The sequence below is a fragment of the Silurus meridionalis genome, chromosome 10, assembly GCF_014805685.1.
Source record: "Silurus meridionalis isolate SWU-2019-XX chromosome 10, ASM1480568v1, whole genome shotgun sequence".
Lineage (NCBI taxonomy): Eukaryota > Metazoa > Chordata > Actinopteri > Siluriformes > Siluridae > Silurus > Silurus meridionalis.
In genome coordinates, this window is record NC_060893.1 from 6,719,929 (window position 1) to 6,745,859 (window position 25,931).

At 38.6% G+C, this 25,931-nt stretch overlaps 2 protein-coding genes across 2 annotated transcripts in view; one reads left to right on the plus strand and one right to left on the minus strand.

The window, feature by feature from the left end:
• Positions 1–20,812, plus strand: part of itga11b (integrin, alpha 11b) — a 39,277-nt gene extending 18,465 nt beyond the window's left edge. The window contains 16 exon segments of the mRNA XM_046859963.1: positions 354–520; positions 3,375–3,514; positions 3,662–3,772; positions 3,877–3,962; positions 5,172–5,376; positions 5,656–5,760; positions 7,501–7,577; positions 7,999–8,051; positions 8,054–8,081; positions 9,636–9,726; positions 11,200–11,313; positions 11,569–11,652; positions 11,812–11,922; positions 13,812–13,907; positions 18,677–18,790; positions 19,105–20,812. Of these exon segments, the coding sequence (XP_046715919.1) occupies positions 354–520; positions 3,375–3,514; positions 3,662–3,772; positions 3,877–3,962; positions 5,172–5,376; positions 5,656–5,760; positions 7,501–7,577; positions 7,999–8,051; positions 8,054–8,081; positions 9,636–9,726; positions 11,200–11,313; positions 11,569–11,652; positions 11,812–11,922; positions 13,812–13,907; positions 18,677–18,790; positions 19,105–19,167 (1,645 nt within the window). The 3' untranslated portion in view covers positions 19,168–20,812.
• A 76-nt stretch (positions 20,813–20,888) lies between these two features.
• On the minus strand, positions 20,889–24,290 carry fem1b (fem-1 homolog b). Its single transcript, XM_046859964.1, has 2 exons — positions 23,481–24,290; positions 20,889–23,403 (listed from the first exon to the last, which is right to left on the minus strand). Exons 1-2 carry the CDS (start codon positions 23,726–23,728, stop codon positions 21,768–21,770), a joined length of 1,884 nt encoding a protein of 627 aa, XP_046715920.1. The 5' UTR covers positions 23,729–24,290; the 3' UTR covers positions 20,889–21,767.
• Between the last annotated feature and the right edge of the window lie 1,641 nt (positions 24,291–25,931).

Sequence of the window (25,931 nt, forward strand, 5' to 3'; positions counted from 1 at the left end):
TCTAATACCACTGCATAGGGGCTCTGTTCGGTAGCGTGTGTGTGTGTGTGTGTGTGTGTGTGTGTGTGTGTGTGTGTGTGTGTGCATGTGTGTGTGTGTGTGTGTGAGAGTGATTGGTTCAAGCCTTGGTATCACAAAGCTGCCACTCTTCGGGCCCTTGAGCAAGGCCCTTAGCCCTCTCTGCTTCAGGGGCACTATATAATGGCTGATCCTGTGCTCTGACCCCAGCTTCCTAACATTGCTGTGATATGTGGAGAAATAATTTCACTGTGCTATAAAGCACATGTGACAAGCATAAAGCCTTTCTAAAGACAACAAACTATTTACTCCTCGCTTCTGATTTAATTGAGCAGGTCTCGCAGCGTGGTTCGTGTTCACCTCGATGCTCACTTTGAGCCATCAAAGATAAACTTGTTCAACAAAGACTGTTTACGAGGTGGAAAAGAGGTGACCTGCATGGCAGCCCGGGTCTGTATCACGGTAAAGGCTCGAACTCCGATGCCAGACATGCAAAGAGTGGGTACGTAGTTACAGTTACTCAACTTTGTAAAAATATCTTAGAGACATGATGACAATTTATATTACTTTTGTCTGCTTTAGCCATTAAGTAGAACTAACCAGTTGTCTGTCTATAGACACAGGAGCACAGGCAAGAAATATTGTGTAGTATTTTCCACTAAACTGAAGCTGTGTGAAATCTTCATCAGATGTGTTTATGAAGGATCACATTTTTATAATGGAATTTTTTTCCTAATGTAGTATTAGGCCACAGCAAACACAACCATAGAAACCAGCGTAAAACAGTGTCTGCTTTTTTTTTCTTTCTCAGTCCCCATCTGGATCTAATTTATGAAAATCTCTGTCTCTCACTCTCTCTCTCTCTCTCTCTCTCTCTCTCTCTCTCTCTCTCTCTCTCACAACACACACACACACACACACACACACACCTCTTTCATATCAGGCTTCAGGCTTAACACTTGGCTGGCATTTTCTCAGTCTGGATCAGTAGATGATTTAACCTGATCTTGGAGAAATTTAACCTGATCTTGGAGAAATTTTGTCAGAAGTGTTTCCTTTAGTAGAGGATCAATTATTAACCCCCCAGAATTATTTATTTAGTGGTAGACAAGGGATGATATATATCTGTTTATTTTTCATTTTTTATTTTTTGATGAATGATGTAAAAACAGGAAAAAATGATGAAAAATGTTTTTCTGCCAAAAATATCCTTTGAAATTTCTACTTTTCAAGAAAGCATAAGTGATGTTGAAATGTTTTTATTCAGAATTCATTCAAAACATTCTGTTGGCAAAGATTTAATGGGTTTTTTAACATGCTAATAAAAACTGTCATTCTGCTTAAATGGCTTAAACCTTGCTAGCAAATTTTCATTTTCTCAAGTGATCAAATTCTGTGCATCAGTGAAGCAAAATGGACCTAAGTCGGATATAAAGTTAGTTAATTAGACAATAAATCCAGCAGAGAAGAGAGCTTTTAAACCCAGATAATGCCAATGCCAGTGTCAGTTTATTACTACACACAATTTAAAACAGCTGGAAGTTGACCAAAGTGCTGTACAGTAATAAAGGTATAACATCATTTAATAAACAGTGCAGGAGATTATGTTTATGCCAAAAACAAATGTGTATTTAGCTTAGATTTAAAATCAATGAAGGTGGTTGACACAGTTTCAGTGTAACTACTTTAGCAAATACTTTAGTCTTGCCTTTGGAACTATCAACAATCTCTGATCTGAAGACCTACTGGATTTTAAAGAAGTGTGCATAGACAGAAGGTCTGTATGTATGTAGGTAGCAGTTTAAACCAGAGATCCAGCAAAGTTGACACTTGGTGACCTTTTATTTGGCCATTTATAAGTAGAGAAAAAAGTGTTAAAAAATCTTAAGTGGCCTGCTATAGAGCTCTGACCTCAATCTTATTGAACACCTTTTAAATAATTATGCATTTGCCAAAAGCATCAAATGCAGTGTTAAAACAGTCTCTTATTAGCACTGTCACAGGAAAGAAAGACCAATAGCTACCTCTACTCCAAAGGAAAAGCTTATTTGATTTACCAACCTCAAAAATTGATTTACAATGCCTCAAATTAGAGCCCACATAAATTCCTCCCGGAGTTGAAGTGACAGACATATTTGGGCAAGAAACACAAGTAATGGACATCAGATCGGTGGAAAACTGTCCTTAGGTCTGATTAGTCTAAATCTGAGATTTTGTAACTGCCATGTCATTGTTAAACGTACAGAGGGTGAACAATCGGTTCCTAAATCTGTGTTTCCCACTATGAAGCATGAAGCAGGGTGCTTTGCTGGTGACACGTTGGTGACTTGGTCAAACTTGAGGCCACACTTAACCAGCATGGCTTTCACAGCATTTTGCACCAACATGCTATCCCATTTGCACTTAGTAGGACCATCATCTGGGTTCCAGCATTACAATGACCCCAAACATACCTCTTGGTTATGTAAGAGCTATTTGTGCAATAAGGAGAGTGATAGAGGGCTGCATCAGATGACCTAACCTCCATAATCACCCGATCTGAATCCAATTGAGATTTTATGAAAGTGAAGGAAAGCAGCCAACAAATACTCAACACTTTTGGAAAATGCTTTGGAAAACCATTCCAGGTGACTACTTTGTGAATCTGATGACATAATGTCAAGTGTGTGCAAAGCTGTCATCAAAGGTAAATGTAAAAAAAAAAAAAAAATCTTTTTAAAAATAAAGGGCTGTTTAACACTCTTTTGTTTACTATATAATTCTATTCATGTCCTTTCATGGTGTGAATGTCTTCAGTATTTATGTACAATTTTGAAAATAATACAAATTAAAACTTTTTTAAATAATTAAATTTTTATAATAAAAAATACTGAATTAAGACAAATATCCACCAGCACACTCCAAAATATAGTTGAATATCTTCCCAGTAAAGTGGAGGTTATTATAACAGAAAATAGGGACAAAATGTGGAATTAGATTTTCAAACTTTTGTTCATATAGCGGATGTACATGTAGGTGGAGGATCTGAAATGCTTTTTAATTAGATTTTTTTTAAATAAAAATATATTGAAATACTCTAACTTTACTCGTCAATACATTTACATTTACGCAGATGCCCTTATCCGGAGCGATGTACAAAAGTGCTTAAAGTCGCTATCAATTAATAAATCAACACTGATTCACACAATAAAAATATTAAACCATCAGCCTAAACTGTGTTGAAAGGAATAATAGCATGCTTCTTTTAAAAAAAAAGAAAAAAACAAAGACACAAATGCTAGTAATGAAGTTATTAAGCATTCGTCTTATTATTTTTGATTATATCTCAGTTTGATTTCTTCCTCTTTTCGTTGCAGCTCTGAAACAGAGCTGGGCTTTTGAGGAAAGACGCTACAGCCCCCGAGCAGTGCTAGATAACACTGAAGTCCAGCCTTCTGCAAATATCACTGTCCTACCAGACATACCATACTGCGAGCACATCTACTTCCATGTGCACGTGAGTCTGACATCTGACATCTTTTAAGTTATAGGATATTAAATCCATATATCCATCTTGTGAATTTTTGCAATGTATTATTCCATGTTTGAATAGATTGAACAGCTGAGTATTAAAGTCTGTGTGTGTATGTGTGTGTGGTTATAGGAAACTGCTGATTACACTCGTCCAGTAGTGTTTAATTTTGATGTGGGTCTGCAGAACATTGATGAAGGCCCTGTAATGGATGATGGTTGGTCCACCTCGCTACGCTTAGAGGTGACTCACATAAAAAAAAGTACACTAAGATAAAGTGTCTTAAACATTGTTTACTGCTGGAATGCTATTTCCTAATGTGTGTTTAAATGTGTTTTATTTCTTAGCTGCCTTTCTGGAATGGGTGTGAGGAAGATAATCAATGTGCACCTAACTTGTTTCTACAGAGCAGCACTGACCTTCTGGATCGTAGGTATGTAGTTGTGGAATTGCATTCTTAAACGCAACTGTAGCAATGGATTTTGTGCGTTCTTAGACACATTGAACATAGAGTTTTTCTCAATTTGTACAAACAGCAACACACATTGGATTTCTTGCAAATGCAAAAACCTGTATATTTATTTGCTAGAGACCAGACAGGATTCACACTTTTACTGTACTACACTACTGTTAATTTATTTTTCTGATTGTTCATTCATTGTCAGAAATTGTAATTCTGTCTTTTGCTCTGTATATATACACCGATCGAGCATAAAATTATGACATTATAACATTATGACCGGTAAGTAAATAACAATTATGTCTTCATCGTGGCACCTGTTAGTGGGTGGGATATTATTAGGCAGTAAGTGAACATTTGGTCCTCAAAGTTGATGTGTCAGAAGCAGGAAAAATAAGCAAGCGTAAAGATTTGAGTGAGTTTGACAAGCGCCAAATTGTAATGTCTAGACAACTGGGTTTTTTGGACCAAAAGTGGTCCAAGAAAGGAACAGTAGTGAACCAGAGATGGCTCGCCCGTGTTGTCCGATACGACAGACGAGCTCCTGTAGCTCAAATTGCTGAAGAAGTTGCTGTTAAAGTTATTGTTCAGGAGTGTTTTGTCAGCAAAAGGTGGACCAACACAATATAAGTCAGGTGGACATAACGTTATGCCTGATCGGTGTATACTTGCCAAATAAAGGTTCACAATATTCATATTTTATCTATTTTTATTAATGAAGATTCATCTGTACAGTTCAACAATACAAGACACATTTACAATCAATTTTTCAATTCAATGTGAAGAAGATAAGCTTGATAGATTGATAGATCAGGTTTTTACTATTTTGTATTCATTGACTTACTGTATGCAATAAACTGATGCCATGATGTTTTCAGGGTTAATACTATTCAGATAAGAACCAGTATAATATATTTTGATCAACAATTGATAATGTAGGAAACAGCAGACAATTGTACACAATTAATTAAACAAATGTACCAAAGCATTCAGAATTTGTCCAAAGCAACGAGAAATGCTTTAATGATATGCACAAGTGACTGCATGATGTGGAGCTTGAACAAGTAGTTTTGATTTAATTTCCGATCTGAGAAACACTCCATATCAACTTCAAAAAATTTTAACAATTCTGCTATGTATTGCTCTCTGGCAGCCTTATATTGTTTCATTTCTTGTTTTCAGACAGTTTTGTGCTTTGAGAAAGTGTGCTACGTGCCCAATGTGTGGCCCGACAGGGGAGAGGGTGGACAATGAACGCGTAGTAGAAACCAGCAGGAGAAGAGTGCTGGTGGAGGGTAGACTGGAGAACAGAGGAGAAAACGCTTACATCACACAGCTTCATATTTCTTACTCAGCAAACCTTCACTTCTCCAGCTTGATCGTGAAGGTAAGGACATACAAACACAGTGCGAGACATTTTGGACGTTCACGCTGGCCAGGGATGTTCTAGAAAATAAAATCGAAAATATTTTTATAGATAGAGTTAACTTATATATTGATATTATGGTTGGAGAGACATTGTGTTTATCTGTAAGCCAGTCCAATCGTATCACTTGCACAGCTACTACCTTAGACTGATAGACTGATAGAGGGATGATGAGTTAGGAATATGGAGTGGCATAAAGTAGAATGTAATTTAAGGGTTATTAATTCTCTTGCATTCCAGACGCCTCCTGATGTAGAAATCAAGTGTGAAGCAGGAGAACATGTCTTCAGCAGTCTACAGAGGAATTGCAATGTCAGTGCTCCACTGCTGAGGTCTCTTGCTCAGGTAAGACAAATGCTGTCTTTGACCTACCTCAGAAGTTCAATTAAATACTTTTTAGACCTTGCATTCAGCTACAGAGTGGCAAGCTAACTGAAATAAATAAAATATGTCAGACATTAAATGGTATATATTATGGATTTCCAACAAGCAAGCATGCCTATATGTTGATTTCATTTAAGAAAACTCCTGATACATGGAACATATACTTCTTTGTTTACTGTTCATACTGTGAGCAGCCATGTTCATTTGATGTCACATGCTGAAGGAATTATGAATAGGAATTCTTAGTTGAGAAGGCATTTTCCTCCATTTTTCCATCTTTCCTTGGAATTTTCCAAGATGTTACATCCATTAGTGTAGCATAAACATGCTAAAGAATGAAAGGTCAGGGCTCCGCTAACAATGCAAAAATCAGCAGCGAAATTGTAGAAAATCAGCAGAGACTTAAATTAATTCTAACTTACTTTATACAATTACAATCCAGATACAATAGTTGTTCATCTATTAGATGGTTATGCGTGGATTCCTATAAAGTTTGTAATTCTTAGAAATGTTAATACTAATTCTTAGACAAATTTTAAGTAGACAAGACATTCATCTTTCAAATATCCTATTTACAATAAAGATTCATCCAGAGTCTACTTAGATCAGTTTTCCTTATTGCTACTTCTAATTGAAAGCTTTTTGCACTTTCTTTTGCAGAATTCTTAATCTTTTCAGTCCTGCGAGTTCAATACATGGTGGGCAAAAAGTAACTAGGCAATATTTAATGGCTATAGAACTTGGCGAAATTATTAGCATGCAGGATACCCCCATTTTGCTCTTACTGTGTGTGCATGGTTAGACCAGCATTTTCCAGGAGGTTGGCTGGTGTAGAGGACAAAGCATCGCACACTAGAGGATTTAGAGGCACAGAGCAGATTCAGGAGGTTCTAAGGGATATCCCAAACAACTTTCTTCAGAAGACAAGGAGATTGGTTGAAGCGACCGGTGCCTACAATGAAATTTTAAGATTGGCTTTTATTTTCCTATGTAGTAAAGTACATGTATAATTTGTTTCAATAATTTTTTATTAGAAATATTGACTTTATTACCAATTTTTAATGCCTAGTTACTTTTCACCCACCCTGTATAATGAATTTATCATTAGTATGAAAATTATTATTTCTATCCTGAAGGTAAATTGTGCACTCTCCCAGCTGCCCTGGTCTGTTGGTAGCTAAAGAAGTGCCAAACTCTCGATCTCCAGGTGATCCTAAGGGTCCTGTTTATGAAACATTATTAAGCTGTTTGTCAGGCGAAAGAACGTGCCGGAAACCGAAGTAGAATCCACAAAGGGTTTTTTATGAAAACACAACTGGGCAACGCAGAAAACGGCAAACCGCCAAGAAACGCCAGGTAAACTAATCCTGGTGAAAGCTGTGATTAGACTGAAGCACACAAACACACAGAGTCTCGTGAACAAATAGAAACCAAACGGAGAATGCTTGGGTAGTCCGACAGTGTTTCTTAGCCTAAGCTGTAGAACGGACAATGAGCTGGTGGAGGAACGGGGGTTAAGTAGCATGGGAACTGATGAGGGCCAGGTGTAGCTGATTAGTTAGTGGGAGAGCTGCTTGTAGTGATAGGTGAAGGTGTGGCTGGTGGATCCCTGACACTGTTTGACGGCGTTGCGTTATGTGTTATTTTAGATCTGATTTAATAATGTAGACTGCTGTGTAAATACTGTGTGTTTTATTCTAGGTGACCTTCCGGTTGGAATTCGAGTTGAGCAGATCACTCTTTATGGATTACATACATGTTTTGCTGAATGCCTCCAGGTAAAATATATTAGTGTTATAAAAGTGCATTCAGACATTACATAGAAAAGGCACATTCATATTCACTGTGTGTAATGTGGTGCAACACATATTGTTTAAATCTTGACAATGCCACATCCAGGAGCCAAGAGGGCAACTCTCTTTTCCTTGTCAATAACTATGACATTGTGAGGTTATGTGTGGAGAAAAGGGCAGATCTCCATGTCTCCAATTACTTTTGTAATGCATGAGCATTACTTTTGAAAAGATGCATTTGGCCATTTTAACATATTTCCCAGGAAACATGCATAACCCTTTAGTCCTTAGTAAGGGAATGCCAGCTGATGGGTGATAATAGGCAGGTGAATGAATTGGTGAAAAAAACAGGATTTGTGGATTTTATTCATGTTTAGCTCCCTAACAATGATTTTATTTTTTGTAGTGATGGGGAAGAGGTGACTCCCGAAGACAACAGCAATAATATTTATCATCCTTTAGGCATGAGGCTGATATTCTTTTCACAAGGTAATAAACCATACATAAAACCATGCATAAAACATGCACAATACAGCTGTTTATTTTTATTAATATTTCTGTCAGTGTTTGTATAGGAAATAAGACAACATATGAATTTTCTTTCTGTCTCTCTTTTTTTAAATCCTGTTATGCATCAGTAAGCAAACAATGGACTATTATTTGCGTTCTTATCTTGTGTCTGGAGCAGCTTATGCTAAATAACCACCACACATTCATCCTGCACACTAAATACCACAGCACTGTTGAATGCTTAATTATGAAGGTCTTGTACCATTTTTAATTACAGCATGGCTAGGACTATAGTTAGATGAAAGCAGTAGTGGGCTGTCAGGAGGTGTTCTCTGCTCTCTGTTCAAAATTAATATGCATTAAATTATTAAATAGTTTATTCTCTTCATTACATTGAGTTTCTCTTGGGTGTGCTGCTTCTAGCGAGTGTAAGTGAAGGTTAGTGTTTCTATTCAATCAGATTTTAGCCGTCACATCGCGTGTTGGCGGGGTCCTGTGTAAAGTTGCTTGAAGGCTGTTGCTTCAACCAATCAGATTTCACCTTGGCACTCCGAGGCCATCTAGCAGGCATACAGTAACTTCTGCATTTTCACCTCCTTGGAAAGAATGTCAGACTAGTCAGATCTTGCAAAATGCACAAGCTCAAATATATTTGTGTGGATTTAGAAGCTGTTTTTTGTTCCACAATGGCTGACAGAAGAGGAGAAATTAATTTGGTTGCAAATACACTTACAAAGACATTAACAAAATGGACTTTTCAAGAAAAGTGGGACATTGTGAGCGAGGTTCAGGCAAAACAGTTCAAGCAGTTGTTAAGCTTTTTCATGAACCATTTTTACTTTCGTGTTTTCTTTCCCTTATAATTTGCACAAAAAGACACACAATTTGCCTTCATTTAAATAAAAAACTAGAATGCACAGGAAAAAAAATGCATAATTTATGAGGTCAAAATTGATGCTTCTGCTAGAGATGATGTATGCGGGCGAGACGAGTTAAAGCAGACTTGTTGACTTGTGCTTATTGGGTTTCTTGCTTTAGTAATGGCGTTCATTCTTGCTGCATGAGATACCTGTCAGTGGTACAGTGCTCTGTTATACTGGTGTTCTGTATACTACTGATAGTTTCTACAGCTGTGGTGTCATAATGATGGTATTAATAGGTGAATTGATTCAGGTAGGTCACCTAGGCCTAGGTGTGAAATGCACAGTATGCCACTGGATTAAAGGGTATATAAAATGTTTCTTCCGATGTGTTTATATTTTGTTAGTACACTTTAGGAATGTAACTGTAAGATCATTTTGGTCTGAGCCACATTACACCATCCAATCAATGATCATTGTCCTGTTATTGCATGACTTATAAAGCATGTTTTATTCCTCACTTATCAGTAAATAAAACACATCTGAGTGGCATTTAAAGAGAAGGTTCAATATGCACACAGCTGCTTATTTATTTGTTTGTTTGTTTACTTATTTACTTACTTAATTAATTATCTATCTATCCATCCATCCATCCATCCATCCATCCGTTCAGGGATTCCAGCCCTGTTCGCTATGAAATTAAATCCACATCTAATCTGGGCTATGCAGGAGCTACTGGACCAACTTTCAACCTGTCATACCAAGTACGAATCACATTTTCTCCTTTTGTGCTTAAAACTTTAGTATTAGTTTTTCTCAGTTGCTTTGCAGCATTTCTCAAATCATCCTTAACATTTGCAAACCAGTAAGTGCATTCTCAAAAAAAAATTCATACAAGCAGGACAACACATTGGATTTCTTGCAAAAGCCTGTTTTTTTTCTCTCTATCCCTAGTTCATCTCTCAAAAATAAGTATTTGTGTCAATGAACAGATCATTGCCATCAGGATAAATAAAGTCCTTTTGTCATTGTTCACAAACAAGGTCATAAAATTGATTAATGTTGTCAGTTTGACGGTGCACAGTTTCAGTATTCTCTGATATAAACTACAGTTTGGGTTACAATGATTGAAAATGCAAAGGCTGAATTTCATCTGTTTGGCATGTATGAATTTCAGCAGCACAAATGTATTTATTTAATATGAAGATGTTAAGGTTTTCGTTGGGAGTGACGAGGATGGACAAGATTAGAAATGAATTTATTAGAGGAACAGCCCATGTAGGGTGTTTTGGTGACAAGGTGCGGGAGGCGAGATTGAGATGGTTTGGACATGTGCAAAGGAGGGACATGAGTTATATTGGTAGAAGAATGCTGAGGATGGAGCCACCAGGTAGGAGGAAAAGAGGAAGGCCAAGGAGGAGGTTATGGATGTGCTGAGGGAAGACATGCAGGTAGTTGGTGTGAAAGAGGCAGATGTAGAGGACAGTGGGGTATGGAGACGGATGATCCGCTGTGGCGCCCCTAATGGGAGCAGCCGAAAGAAGAAGAAGAAGTAATGTATTTATTTAATTGCATATTTGGTTTATGCTGATTGCATGAGACCGGACAGGATTCACACTTTGAGTGTACTGTACCAGTGTATGTTTATTTTTTGGTTGTTTATCCATTTTCAGATTTTGTAATTCTAAGTTTTGCTCTGTTTGTATACGCTCGCCAATTGAAGGTTCACAGAATCCACTTTCAACCTGTTTTTGAGGAACTAGTTAATTATTGCTTGATTTGATTCTGTACACTCTCCTTTATTAGTGACATTTAAGATTCATCTGCACAATTCAACTCAAGAAACACTTACCAAAAAAAAGTTAACCAGAAATTTAAGCTTGACAGATGATAACCCTTTTGCATTCAACGGCTTATGTCAACTGATGTCAAGACTATTTAGGTGAAACTAGTATAATATATTTTGATCACATGACATAAACAAATGATAATGTACGAAACAGCAGACACTTGTACACAATCATTTGATTTAACGTACTAAAGCATTCGCAATTTGATCAAAGCAAAGAGACATTTTTTTATGATGTGCACAGATGACTAAAAAATGTCGAGGTTGAACAAGTAGTTTGAAAAATTGCATTTCTGATCTGAGAAACGTTTCAAAGCAACTGATAAATACTGTAAACATATTTATTCCAAGAAGTCAGAAATACTTTTGTTTCATTGTTACACTGCAGCTTCAGAACCTCGGACTGTTCCCTCTTAATGACCTGCTGCTCACAGTAGATGTTTTTTCTGTGACAAATAATGGCAATCATCTTTTGCACATGTCAGACCTCAATGTTGATCAGGTAAGGGATAAAAAATATCGTTTTATATTTATTTTCTTACACTTTTTAACAATCACTGTTGGTTTTGTGATTATGCAGAGGTGGGTTCTTGACTTGCCATAAATTGTATATTGACAGTAGAGCAATTTTACTAGCTGATTTGAACTAGCTTGCCCATTTGGTCTGTTCTACTCTCCTGTAATAAAGTAAAAGTGCTTTGCTGCTCAGTAATGTTTTACAGCATGGTCAGAATCAATGTATTTGTTCTTTCTCAAGATTTCTGTCTCTAAGTGTACAGTCCCACATGTCACTGTGACAGATGTGCCCTCACATGAAGACCTCTCGCTCACACCACAGCTGGTAATTATCTGCTTATTATATTTAATAAAAGAGCGGGAGTCCTGTCCACCTGATTTGTTTATGTCCTGCTTTATCAGGTTTCAGTACAATCCCTGTCATTTACAAGTCGGTACCTTTTCAGTGTACTTCTCACCCCTAATTAAAGTTTTACTGGAACAGAACTCTTCGACTGCTGTCGCTGTTTCTGCACAGTGCAGGCTCATACTCCAACCTCAGCAAGACATCCGTGTGACTGTGGCAGGATGGCTGAACCTTCATGCACTACAGAAAGTAAGCAAATGGGCTTTAATGCACTGTGGCTCCTTTTCAGAAATTCAGTTTCCTTACTGCCCACAGTGGTTTTAATGTGTTCCATATGGCAGCATCAAGCCCTAACCCTAACATAATGTGTTCATTAAGACAGGACTCATTTCTCACAGTGTCTTCTCTCTGTTTCATGAAGATGGTGCCAACTCTTCATGTTCCTAATGTCATATAAAAAAACAACTTTTTTGGCCATTTTGGGGATTTATCTTAGGACACCTAATACAATGTAATCAAATATCAGAAAGATATCTGTCACATTTTACAGTTTTTCTCAGTTGCTTTAGAGCTTTTCTCAGATCAGAAATTACATTTTCTGATCTGAGAAGGAATTCAAATTTTGTGCATTTTCAGTTACTGTGTCTGTGACCATAGTTTATATCAAGAAATTCCTAAACTGTGACAACATGATTAAACATTTTGATTATTTTGTTTGTGAACAATGACAAAGGGACTTTTCATTCTGATGGGAACGAGATGTTCATTGAAACAAATACTTACTTTTAAGAGACGAGCTAAAGAATTTCAAAAAAGTACAGGCTTTTGCAAGAAATCCACTGTATTGTGCTGTTTTTACAAATTGTTTTGAGAATGCTTTCACTGGTTTGCAAATATTTAGGATGATTAGAGAAATGCTCCAAAGCAGCTGAAACTGTCATATTTGCAAATCGAAGTGCATTTCTCAGAATAATTAGTAAAAAACAGCACCACACATTAGATCACTTGCAGAAGCCTGTACTTTTCTCAAAATCCTTAGTTTCTCTTTTAAAAGTAGGGATTTGTGTTAATAAACATTTTTCAAAAACAAAGTAGTCAAAATGTTTAGTCATGTTGTAAGTAAACTATGGTTTGGAATACAGTGACTGAAAATGCACATGGCTGAATTGTAGAACATGTGCCAAATCGAACATGCGGATCACGAATACGGATGATCCGCTGTGGCGACGCCTAATGGGAGAAGAAATATTGTATATATGAATTTCAACAGCTCAAATGTACACAATACTGTATGTGGGATATTGATTGTAAGAGACCGGACAGGATTTACACTGTTACTGTACTATACTAGTGTTTGTTTGTTTTCTTGGTTGTTCATCCATTTTCAGAAATTGTATCTCTGTGTTTTGTTGTGTCTGTATCTGCTCACCAATTGAAGGTTCACGAGATTCACCTTTGACCAATTTTATAGAACTGGTTGATCGTTGGTTGATCTTGATGCTGTACACCCCTCTTTATTAGTGACATTCAAGATTCCTCTGTACAATTAATTAATTCAAGACAAAAATAGAAATGTGAAGAATATAAGCAAACAATTCATGTACTGAAGCATTTGCAGTTTGTTCAAAGCAATGAGAAATTGCTTTTATGATGTGCACAAGTGACTGGAGGTTGAACAAATAGTTCAGAATTTCATTTCTGATCTAAGAAACTACCCAAAACAACTGAGAAAAAACTGTAAAGGAGCCATTTATGTTTTTTTTGCTTGAATTTGTTGTAATTTGCTTGTCACATATTGGCTTAAAACCATTAGCCAATATACCAACAAAACCATATATAACCTTGACTACTTTTTGGATGACACATTTTGTTGCCTTGTTTAGTTCTGTGTATGTGCCAGAATGAGAAAAACAGCTGGTTTGACCCCAACTATCAAAATGAAACTAATAGGAAAGCATGCAGAACACATTTTACCATCTGGTCTTGGGAGTGTTTGATGAGGATTCTCCAATCAGAAATCTTAATTATTTTTGCTCTGACTCGTGTAAAATTTCAAATATTTTGAATGCAGCCAATAGTTGGGAAAGCAATCACCCGTACAAACAAACAACACAATGCACTTTTTGTATTTTGCCCAGATAAACTTCAAGGCTTTGGAGATGGTGATAGCGGCAGCCATCGAGTTGAGCCCAAACAGCACAGTGTTCCTGCATGAGGAAAGACCTACAAGACACGTGAGCACTACAAAAAAATGCAAACAAATAAACACTGCCAAAGCATTTTTAAAAAAGCGAAGTAGTAAAAATATAAGAGAATAAAAGTTAATATGCTAAATCATACATACATTAAAAAACATACATAAAATAGGGCCACATTTATCAAAGATACACAATATTGCCAAAAGTATTGGGACACTTGACCTTTCCTGCTATATGTGGTTCTTCTCCATACTGTTACCACAAAGCTGGAGGCACTCAATTGTATAGGATGTCTTTGGATGGGGTATAATAACATTTTGCATACCCTTAAACTTGGAAACCCAAACCTGTTCAAGCATGGCAATGTACTTGTGCACAAAGCGAGCTCCATGAAGATATAATTGACATGGTTTGGAGAGGAAGATCTTGAGTGGTCTGCTATAAAGCTCTGATCTCAAACCCTACTGAACATTTTTGGGATGAAATGGAATGCTGACTGCGCCGCAGGCCTCCTCACCCTCACCTACATCAGTTTATAACAGCCTTGAACACAAACACAAGCAGACTTTAAAATCATGGGAAACATCTTCACAAAAAAGTGGAGGTTATTATAACAGCAAATGGGAAATAAATGTGGGATGAGATGTTCAAAAAAACATGAATCTGATGGTCATATCTCCACAAACTTTTGTCGATAAACTGTATACAGTACCTACAGAGGTGGGAAGTAACAGAGTACAAATACTTAGTTACAGTACTTAAGTAGATTTTTTCAGTATCAGTACTTTACTCCACTATTTATTTTTCAGACAACTTTTTACTTTTACTCATTACATTTTTACACAAATATCTGTACTTTTTACTTCTTACATTTTCAAAACAGACTCGTTACTTTAGTTTTAATCCATTGATTTGGTGAAATATTCTTTTTTTATTTTCACTGCGTGCCGATTTCAGCCGAACAACCGATTTCCTGTTACTGCGCGTCTTTTTCAATCCACTGGTGTATAAAGTCCTGACTCTCACTCACCACAGAAGGCAGTAAGAAGTTTGGGGTTAATGTGGATGAGACAGAGGGAGTCAGTGATGTAAACATGACTGAGAACAGACACATTCCTGATCATCATCATCTTTTCTCTGCTTGTGTTCTATATGTGGATCTTCAACGTGGACACATTCATTAGGTAACAACATTTTTAATTAGTTTTGTATTAATATATATATATAGATATATTTGGCTGTCAAAATTTAAATTATTTTAAACAGCACGAAATTATTTCCTTTCTTTACTTAGATTTAAAATAAATAAATTAACTCCAGATAAAAATATTTTTAATCCGTAAACTTTTGTTTTATTTCTGAGTCTCAAATCAAACACCAAAATCCGCCATGATTCTCACAATTTACCCTCTGGGTGGCGTTTTGTGGGGTTTTCCCTCATAATGGCGACAAAAACTTAAATTACTGTCTTTATTGATCGTACAGATAAAAACAATACATCATTTAAATCTGTAAAATGTCTATAATTTTATATATATATATATAAGCTTCCTGACTTGACCTGAAGAGATGCATTTTCTCCGGTATCACCTCATTAACTGTCCGTGTGGAAACATAGCAAAGGCTCTAAATGATGTCCACACGTCTCTGCACTGATATAGCCTTTATATTTAATCACTGTACATATGCTTACATATATATCACATGCTGTAAATATGATACATGTTTAACACCTCCAAGCTGCCAGTTTTGGGCACCTGAGCAAGCCCTTAACTCACTACTGCTCATTTAGTAAATGAGATCATTAAGAGTCGCTCGGGATAAACACTTCCAAGTGGCTATATCTCGCTATCTTTGTCTCTTTATTTTCTCTATCTAATTGTCTCTGTCTCTGTCTCTGTGTCTCTTTTAGTAAATGTCTCTGTCTCACTGTTTATGTCTTTCTCTTGCTGTCTCTCTATTTGTTTCTCACTCTTTCTAAAGCTGTGTCTGTGTCTCTTTGTCTTTGTCTCTGTCTTTCCTGTTTATTTACATGTCTAACAAAGTTTTGAGTTTTGAAGTAATGCCATTAGTGATCTATGATGAAAGACTTCCCTGGTTCGATTCTTACCTCTAGTTTCATATTGAACATTATAAGAAGTTTTTAAAAACAGAACAATAAAAGATCATTAAAATTAGTTGCTGGCAAATCATGGTATATCAGTGGTGCAGGTGTTGGAGATGTGGTTCTTGTACCTGAGTCACTTCTCATAGACTTCGAGTTACTGAGAGAATGTACAGGAAGGAGAAGTTTTGACCCTCTACCATCATGATCTAAGAGAAAACACTGGTCTCCTAACTATAGAAAAGCCAAGAGTCCAATAAGCAAAGGCTTGTTTGCCTCTCCTGTGTTGGTGTAATGGTCAGTGAAGTGGTTGCTGCTATCTGACTCACCCGGTTCGATTCCTACCCCTTAGCTTTCCTTTAAATTGTTTTAAAAGGTTTTAAAAGTTTTTAAAAAGAACCAAAAAAGGTCCTAAAAATCAGGTTCTTGCATGAGATCCTGTGGCTCAATTGGAAGAGCTTTACCTCTGGGTTGAGAGGTTGCCGGTTCAAACCCTGGCCAGGGCTCAAAGTTAAGAGTGTGGAAGGTTCCGGTGGCCGTAGTAAGGAAGGTGTCAGAAATGGCTGCGTGGAAGGTTGGATGTGGTTTCGGCGGGCGTATCCTGAAGCAGGGGGGCAATATCCGGGCATCTGCCCCCCCGGTGTCTGAGAAGCTGAAAACAGGGGGTTATGAAGCAAAAACTTTCAAAAAAGTATCGACTTAGTTTTGCATATATAGGGAAAAATTCTGCCAAAAACCTATCACCCTCAATTTTTCTGAGGCTGTGAAGCAGCAGGTCTTCACAGTCAACCACTCCATTGCTCACCACACAGCTTACCCAGTGTGGGGACAAGCCAGATTCGAACCAGCAACCTCTGAGCTCAGAGGTAAGGCTTTTATCACAAAGCCATCAAGTCCCACAACACACCTTCTTTTTTTGGGGGGTTTAACCTTTTTTTTCCTGCTTCAAAGCAAGAAATTCAGACCAGACAGAAACACAGAAAGCAGGATTCGAACCCTGAACCCCACCAACAGCGAAATACCAGTCTTAACCCACTGAACCATCGGGAAGGACCGGCTGCGACGATTGTTTAGAGCAGGTCTATCTTTTCTTTCAAACCATCAACACAAGAATATAATGTTAATGACAGACATAGGAAGCAAACCCATATCGTGACTAGCAGGGACAAAGCAGGATTCGAACACTGATTCACACCACTAGCAAGGCAACAGCATTAACCAACTGATCTATCAGGAAGGACAAACTGGGAAGCTTGTTTAGAGCAGGTCTATCTTTCTTTTTAACCCATCAAAACAAGAATATGAAGATGCAGGAATCAGGAATTTAACCTACCTCATGACTAGCAGACAGAAAGCCAGGTTTGAACCCTGACCAACAGCAAAGTATCAGCCTTAACCCACTAAGCCATCAGAAAAAAAGGATGGGAAGTTTGATTAGAGCAGGTCTATCATTCTTTTCAAACCATCAACACAATAATTTAACGGTAAAGAAAGATGTAGGAAGCGAATACAGATGTAAGTAGCACAAGTTACTCCTACATTGTAAATAACAGGAAGAAAGCAGGATTCGAACCATGATCCCCACGAGCAGCGAGATACCAACCTTAACCCTTTGAACCATCGGTGAGGACAGGCTAGGAAGCTTATTTAGAGCAGGTCTATCTTTCTTTTCAACCCAATAAAAACAAAAATATATCGCTAAAGAAAGATGTAGGAAGTGAATCCTGATCGTGACTGGCAGACAGAAAGCAGGATTCGAACCCTGAACCCCACCAAAAGCAAAAAACCTGATTTAACCCACTGAACCATCAGGGAAGACAGGCCAGGAAGGTTGTTAAGAGCAGGTCTATCTACCTTTAAACCATCAACACAAGAATATAAAGATAAAGAAAGATTTAGGAAGCAGGAAGATAACCTACATCGCAACTAGCAGGCAGAAAGCAGGATTCAAACCCTGATCCTCACCATCAGCGAGGAACCAGCCTTAACCCACTGAACCATGGAAGAGACCAGACTGGGAAACATGTTTAGATGAGGCACAAGCCTTAAACCACTGAGTGACCACTGCTGAAAAGCATGTGTGCTTTTTGGAGGGTTCATACTTTGTTCATGCCAGCGCAGTAAGAAAGAAGGCATGTAGGACTGGCTTTGAAACCTTATCACCAGCGTGGACTATATTAAGGACCATGTTCAGGCACAAGCCTTAACCCACTGAGCTACCACAGAAGTGCCTTTTTTTTTTGCTGGAGTTATCTTTCATTAAAGACCAGGAAATCAAGAAATTAATCCAACACAAAAAGGACAGAATTGAAATGTTTTCAGAGTGGACAAGGTCCAGAAGTTTTATTTACCAACACAGCAACCAGCTCGACCAGGAATCAAACTCTCAAACTCATCCTCGTGTGGACCCTGACATTAACCCACTAGGCTATCACATCTATCTATCTATCTATCTAATATGATGTGAGGTCCAATTAACAGCTAAGACAGGTAGCAGTAATAACTACTTTTTACTTAAGTACGTCAGAGACAAAACTTCTTTACTTTCACTTATGTAAAAAAGTTGAATCAGTACTTCAACTTTTACCCGAGTATTTTAAAACATGAGGATCTGTACTTCTACTTAAGTAAAGGATGTGTGTACGTTTGCCACCTCTGAGTACCTACACAGACCTTTATTTTTGTTTTGTTATGCTTGCAGATCGTTCTGGAGATTCGAAAGGATGAGGATTATAAAATTCCCATCTGGATTATAATCGGAAGCACTTTGGGGGGCCTACAGCTTTTGGCTCTGCTGGTTTTGGCTCTATGGAAGGCATGTTCTGATTCATTAATATTATTATGTCAATATATATTTATATACACATATATAATACATATATATACACACACACACGATAGCTGCAGCCATACTCCATGCTCTTCTACAACAATAATGTACTTTAGGGGATAGAGACATTTAGCTTTAGCTTGGTGCCACTTCACACACATACAGATTGCAGAGTTTTTGTTTAAGGGTACAGCATAGTGTTTTTATTTATTTATTTTTTCTTACATCTAATTCATCATGACTGACTCTTAAGACTATGAACACAATAATGGAAAAACTCGTTCTCTGTTTGTCTCTAGCTGGGATTCTTTCACAGGGAGCGACAACGTGAAGAAGATGAGAAGACCACCGAGCAGCGGTAAAGCCACAGCGTCCTTATTCCTGCGCGAGGCTGTTACTCAGGGATGCTCCAGGAGCATGGGTCCGACTTTGCAGCACTCTAGCTATTTGACACTTTGTCATGCACTGCTGAGCCCCTCCCACTTTCTCACAAAACCCAAACGCTCTAATGCAGTAAAGACGCGGATCTCTGACAAGTCGTAACTTATGACCGAACAATGCAAGGCCTTGACTAAACAAGACGCTTTTGTAGGATTTAAATAATGATAGTTGAAAATAAAGTGGGATTTGTAAATGTAAATGTACAGTCAAGGATGTAAGTACAAAGAAATGCTTAAATAGGGCATACTAGAACGCATTTTGCATCATAATGATTGCAATAGACGCTTAATAGTCGCTAGAGTATTAATTCATGTGAATGCACTTGAACTAGTAAGTAATCATTGACAATAAACAGTTCCTTTTGAAATGGAGTATAGCGACTTTTATATAAAATACACATTTTAAATCCACTTTAATGGAGATGTTAAATGAACTTCGATGGACACATCGTATGTACTATAAGCTGGTGTCTACCATCTTACCCCTGAAACCGAAAGTTATTATACTTCAAGCTTTTTAAATTTTTTTACATTTATCAGTGGCTTTTTTTTTTTGATACAGCACAAGAAGATAGATCAATGTTTAACATGCAAGAGCTACTGTTAGGCAAAATAAAGGCCAACTCTGGGGATGACTTCCGTTTGCATTTGTTTGCATTATTTCCTTTAGTTATTATGAAATTGTTTCTTCCCAAATTGATATTCACTAAATGGACAAATGTTTATAGACACCTGACTATAATTCAGGACCCATTCCACTTATAAAAAACATTTACAATTATATATTTTACTCATCTGGGAAGATTTTTTTACACTCATTCAGCCACAATAGTCTTAGTAAAGTCAGGTAGTGATGTAGGTGAGGTGAGGAGGCCTGGCGTACAGTCAGCGTTCCAATTCATCCCAAATGTGTTTTATAGGGTTGAAGTCAGTGCACTATAGCGGACCACTCAAAATCATCCACTTCAACCCATATCTTTGTTTTGTGCACGGGGTCATTGTCATGCTGGAACAGGTTTAGGTTCAAGTGAAGGAAAAATGTAATGCGACCACATGCAAATAAATTCTATACAACTGGGTGCTTCCAACTTTGTGTGAGGGGAGAACATATAGATGAAAAAGTCCGGTGCTCCAATTCTTTTGCCCTTATAAAGAAGATGCCAAAGCTGAAATAGAATATATTTAACATATTTGATCACATGTAGGTTGCATTTAGTGTTTGCCATACTGTAAGGTGCAGGTATTGTGATTTTAAGGGAAACATTTACATACTTTTTGAAAGAGATGGTATAGATCTTATAGCTAGTAATGTGTATTTTAGAGGAAATCTGTAATAAATCTTGCCATAAATAACCGAACTGCTTGTATTTTGGCTCTGCATGGAAATACACCAATTTAAAGAAGAAGAAAAAGGAATCCATTAATAAGCTGGTTACATTTATAAACACAACTTGATCTTAACCACTTGTGGAAAGAAAAGCCACCTGAGATACCAAATTAAGATGAGTTGCAAAATGCATTCTCTATTAATATAGTTTGTATAAACATTTCTACATGACTGAATTGACGACACCACACACACACACACACACACACAGCACCTACTGAACTCATGAATGAATTAGGTGTAAAATCAGACCATGTAAAGCAGAGATGACAAAACATTTAATGTCGAATTGTTATCGATTCAACGGATTAAATAATAAAAAAAAAATCGTTACAATCACCGGTTCTCAAAGACCAGAAAACAAATGCTCTCAAGTCAAAGCTGCTGACTTTGCCTTTTCCTGACACAGACAGCCACATGCAACATTCTCAGCAAAAAGATTCAAGCACTATCCAGAATAAGGCCACACAAGGCACACGGTCACGCAAATATCAAATGTCTTTACTATGGCACGATTAGGAGGAACAAATAAAAAAAAATTGACAGAACTTCTCACAGGCACAGCTTAGTGTATTTATAAAAGGAATCTGGGTAGAACCTGGCAAAAAAAGGGGTTAGAATTTAGTAGTACACTCTTCCTCTGCTAAAGATTCCTTAGAAAATAGACCTTTTTAATAAAATACATTAATAAAACAACGATCCTACGCAAAGTGCAGTCAGTAAAAAGCAGAGGATTTTTTTTTTTTTTTTGGTAATTCACGTAAAATTAATCATGACCGTTTCAGTTCAGTTACTTATGGCCCCAAAAAACAACTGATGAGTTTCAATAGTGTAGATCACATCACATTCTTCTGTATGGAGTGAGTGTAAACAATAGCCAACCTAAAAAAAAAAAAAAAAAAGATCATCACACCAGTACATCATGCCTTTGTTTTTGTTTTGTTTTTTAAATGGAAAAAAAGATTTGTCTTTGAAAATCTTCGATCAGTTCGGACAAATTTGTACATCAAAGGGTAAAATTGATTTGCACATGTGACTAGCACTTTGAACAAAATTGGGAAAGAGTTTTAAAAATGTAATCATGAATTCCCAGCACCATCAGATCGGATAAAAAAAAAAAAAAATTAAATATCGGTTAGTGAAACTCAACAAACTCCTCCAGGCTTTTAGGAATCTGATCTCGGTAGAGGATGCGATGCTGTCGGACGGCCCGAGCAGCCAGGCACTTTAGACTCATTTTCATTTGCGTTTTTAGGAGGATCTCCGAGACCCCCGTGGTGCTCTTCTCCAGTGGTGTCTTCTTCTGCTTGTTGGTCATGTCTGTGTGAGCGCCAGCCTCCACCAGGCTGATGATGATGGCATGCAGAGTGAGGAAGTCGCTGATGGGCCGATTGTACTGCACTATGAGATGCAGGGGGCTGTTTCCTTCATTGTCCACGCAGTTCACCTGCGCCCCGCAGTCCAGCAGTATCTTGGTGACTTGTGCGTTGGGGAAGCTGCACACGTCGTTCGTGTGGAAATCGTCCACGGGAGTGCTGGAGCTGGCGGCCAGGTGGAGCAGCGTCGAGCCTTCTCGGGTGCGCGGGTCGAGTCGAATCACGTCGTAAATCTGCTTGTTAATGCGCGCGCGGTCCTCGCCGTCGCACTGCGTCTTGGTGGAGATGCACACCAGGTACAAAAAAGTAAAAATGTTGGACTCGTAGTTGTCCGTGCAAGCCGGACGCTCGGCCTCGGAGGCGGGTTCCAAGCGCGCCATGCTGCGACGGATCTCCAAGACGCTGCAGCACAACACCTGCTCAACGTCAACTGCCAGAACTGGCTCCTTCAGGTGCACCATCTGTGAAAAAACTTGTGCAAAACGCAAAAGGTCCTTGTGTGTGTTGCGGTTGCTTCGCTGGCGCAGGTGCAGAGCATGTAGCCACAGCTTAATGCATTGCTCGAACTCCATGTTGTCAGCATAGACGGCACCGCGGTATATGATGGGATGCGAAACATCGACGTTGTCCGATCCCAAGATGCGCTCACGGACCATCAGACCTTCCATGTGCATCGCGTCGCGGTCCTGCCTGATGGCTTCCAGATCCTGAGGGGTCCTACACTCCATGCGACCGCCGTAAGCTTCTATGGGTGGCGGGAGCTGTTTGGCAATAATCCTCTCAGGGTCGCGGTAGCGCTCCAGCATGGCCAGATACAAGTAATGGTACGTTTTAAGGATGTCATAATTCTCGCGGTCATTAGCGAACGAAGCTCCGAGCAGTTCTAAAGCTTCGATCCGGCTGAGAGGGTCGCAATCGGCATGCGAGAGAAGCAGTTCCACGACGTCCGCCTTGCAGCTTTCCGCCGCCACTTTGAGCGGTGTCATTCCGTGTCCGTTCACCACCATGGCTGCCTGACAGCGCACCAGCTCCTTCACGATCTCCAGATGGCCCGCCTCAGCGGCGAAGTGCAGCGCCGTGGCGCCGCAATGGGCCTTTGCGTTCGGGTCGGTGCTCCGCTCTAGCAAAAATCGCACCACGTCTACGTGTCCCTTGTAAGCAGCTATCATCAGGCAGGTGTTGTCGTATTTGTTGGCAATGCTGATGTCGGCGTCATGCTCCACCAGGTAGCGCACGATGTCCAGCCGCCCGTCGAAGCAAGCCGCCCTGAGAGGGGTGGAATTGGTCAGGGTGGTGTGGTTGACGTTGGCATTGTGAGACACGAGGAGACGCACGACCTCGAAGTGGCCGGCGCCTGCCGCGCACCAGAGCGCCGTAGCTCCGTCGATCACGTACCTGGAAGAGCACGAGAATAGAGGATTTGAGATTCAAGATAAGAAATTGGTAGAAGACGTATTCAAGATGAGTCTTACCCGTCAAACCTGACCGTCCCGGTCTGTTCGGTGTCCACTCGGTAGTGATCCAGAAGAAGGCGGACCACTTTGTCGTGGCCATTCCGTGCTGCTATGATCAGAGGGGTCGAGCGTTGGCCAGCCAACTGTGTGATGTAGTTTAACAGGTACCGAGTCTCAGCAGCAGTATGGTTGAGTAATAGGGCAGCGAGGGTCAGGACTCTGCCTTCACTGGCCGCTTTATAAACGTAACCTGCCAACGACTCCATTCAGGCCGCCGGTTCTTCTTCCGTCTGCGAGAGTATCGCCCACAGCTCTGGCAAAAACGCCACCAGGCGGCTCCCATTAAAAAAATCAATAAATAAGAAGAAGAAATCAAACCCCCAGAGCTCACAAGCTCATCCGGAACATCCTCAGGTGCGCCACTGGATCCATGGCTGCCTCCCAATGAACCGAAATAACACCAGCCGAGATGCACACTTGCTAACTAATTCACCAAGACTGACTCTTACTGCAGCTTAGCTAGAGAAAGAAATATAATAAAATACAATAAAACTCCATTTAGGTATTTTTTCCTTTCATCTGTGAGAAGTTTGCTAGCTAACATACAGATCATACCACAACTAGTTGTTGTTAGCCGGTTATCTAGAATAGACTCAAGACACACCGGAAGACGCGACAGTCCTGCGTATTGATAACTGATTTCGAGCACCGAGGGATTTTCGTTATAACCCGTAAATACACCCGGTGTAAACGTTTAACCTTTATGTTATTTAGCCATAAAGCTGTTCCGGAAGTCGGCAGGAAAAAAAATCATAAACTAGCACCAACGTTTACTTCCGGTTTCCGTTCAGCATCTTTCAAAATAAAAGTGCGCATTCAACGGTCCACAGGTCAACAGTCCCTGATGTCCTCATAGGCATAAATTTGACTAAATACCAAATACATTATCGCTTTTTTTTTTTTGCTTATAAATCGTGCTTAAAAAATTTTCAAACCCAATTACATGGCATGTCCCATCAGGCATCAGGATGAAGGTGAAATGGGCCTTCAGTGATTTTTCAGCATGACCTGATTGCTTTATGGTGTTTCACATCTTATCTTGTAATCAAAATGTGATTAGTATTAAAATCAGTATATCTAAAATGCAAATGATGATAACGATGTATAAACAAGCCACACATTTGACACACGTTGAGAAAAGTGTCAGGGTTTCCAACTTCCGCAAAGGACCATAAGTGAAAAACTTTGTTCTTTATAGAAAAAATGGGGGACGTTATAAGGGACGCTCAAAATATTTGTACTTACCACCTAGTGTATGTCATTTCAAGTGTTTTTTTGCTTGAATTAAATGCTCAAATTAATCTCCGATACCAACACGTTTTTCTTAACCTACTTATGTACAATTTTATTCAAAAACAATTCTAATGTCACATTAAAAAGTGTTTCATTTTTTAACAACCGTAACTCGTAATGTGCAATGAAAAGTACAGGTTTTGAGAAGTTCAGCTGAATTTATATAAAGGCAGCAATTGACTAAATGTAGACATGTATGTGGAAATGTTACAGTCAATGTAGAAATGCAAATGCTCTTTGTTTCACATTTTTATAAACAATGAAAACAAAACTGCAAAAATCTAACAGATTGAAGTATAAAAAAAAAAAAGAAAGATTTTAACGTTTCCTTTCTTTGCTTTCTCAGAGCACACTCATTTTTTTCATGAGCACTTCTTCTCGCTTCTTGCAACAGCAAAATCATGAAGTACAGTTTTGTCAAATTCATAACATGGTGTGTTATAGTTTAAGACGATAAGTAGTTCGCTTTTCTTGAGTTCAAAACAGCATCTAGCTGATTTTCCCAGACTCTTGCGGATAGCACAATGGACCAAAAAACTTATAGGGAATTGTTTTTATGGAGTTTTATGTTGAAATAATGACATTTATTAATCAAAAAATATAATTATTAATTATAAAATGAAGTAAAATGTTAGTACAGTACAGTACTGTATACATCAAATATTTAGCATTTTTGGGTGGCGTCCGTTTATCGCGGTTTTTCGTTTATCGTGGGCGGTTTTGAACATTGGGCACAGGCTTACTAATATTTGACAGCTGAAGACTGGAAAAACATAGCCTGGTCTGATGAATCTCGATTTCTCCCAACGCACACAGATAGTCAGGTAAGCATTTTGGACCAACAGTATGAATCTTTGGTCCTAACCTGCCTTGCCAACAGTCCAGGCTAAAGTTGATGGAATAGTCTGAAGAATGGTTTAATGGCATACTTTGGGGCCTTTTGACATTAATGTGTACCTGAAGAAATAGAAATTGCAATCACCTCAAAATGAATTCAAACCAAATTTTGAAGAAATGTTTCTCTCATTGTATAAAATCAATGCCAAGAAGAATACAGGCTCCTCTGAGAGCAAAGGAAGGACACTCACTGTGGGTGCTCAGTGGGTGTAGTTTTAT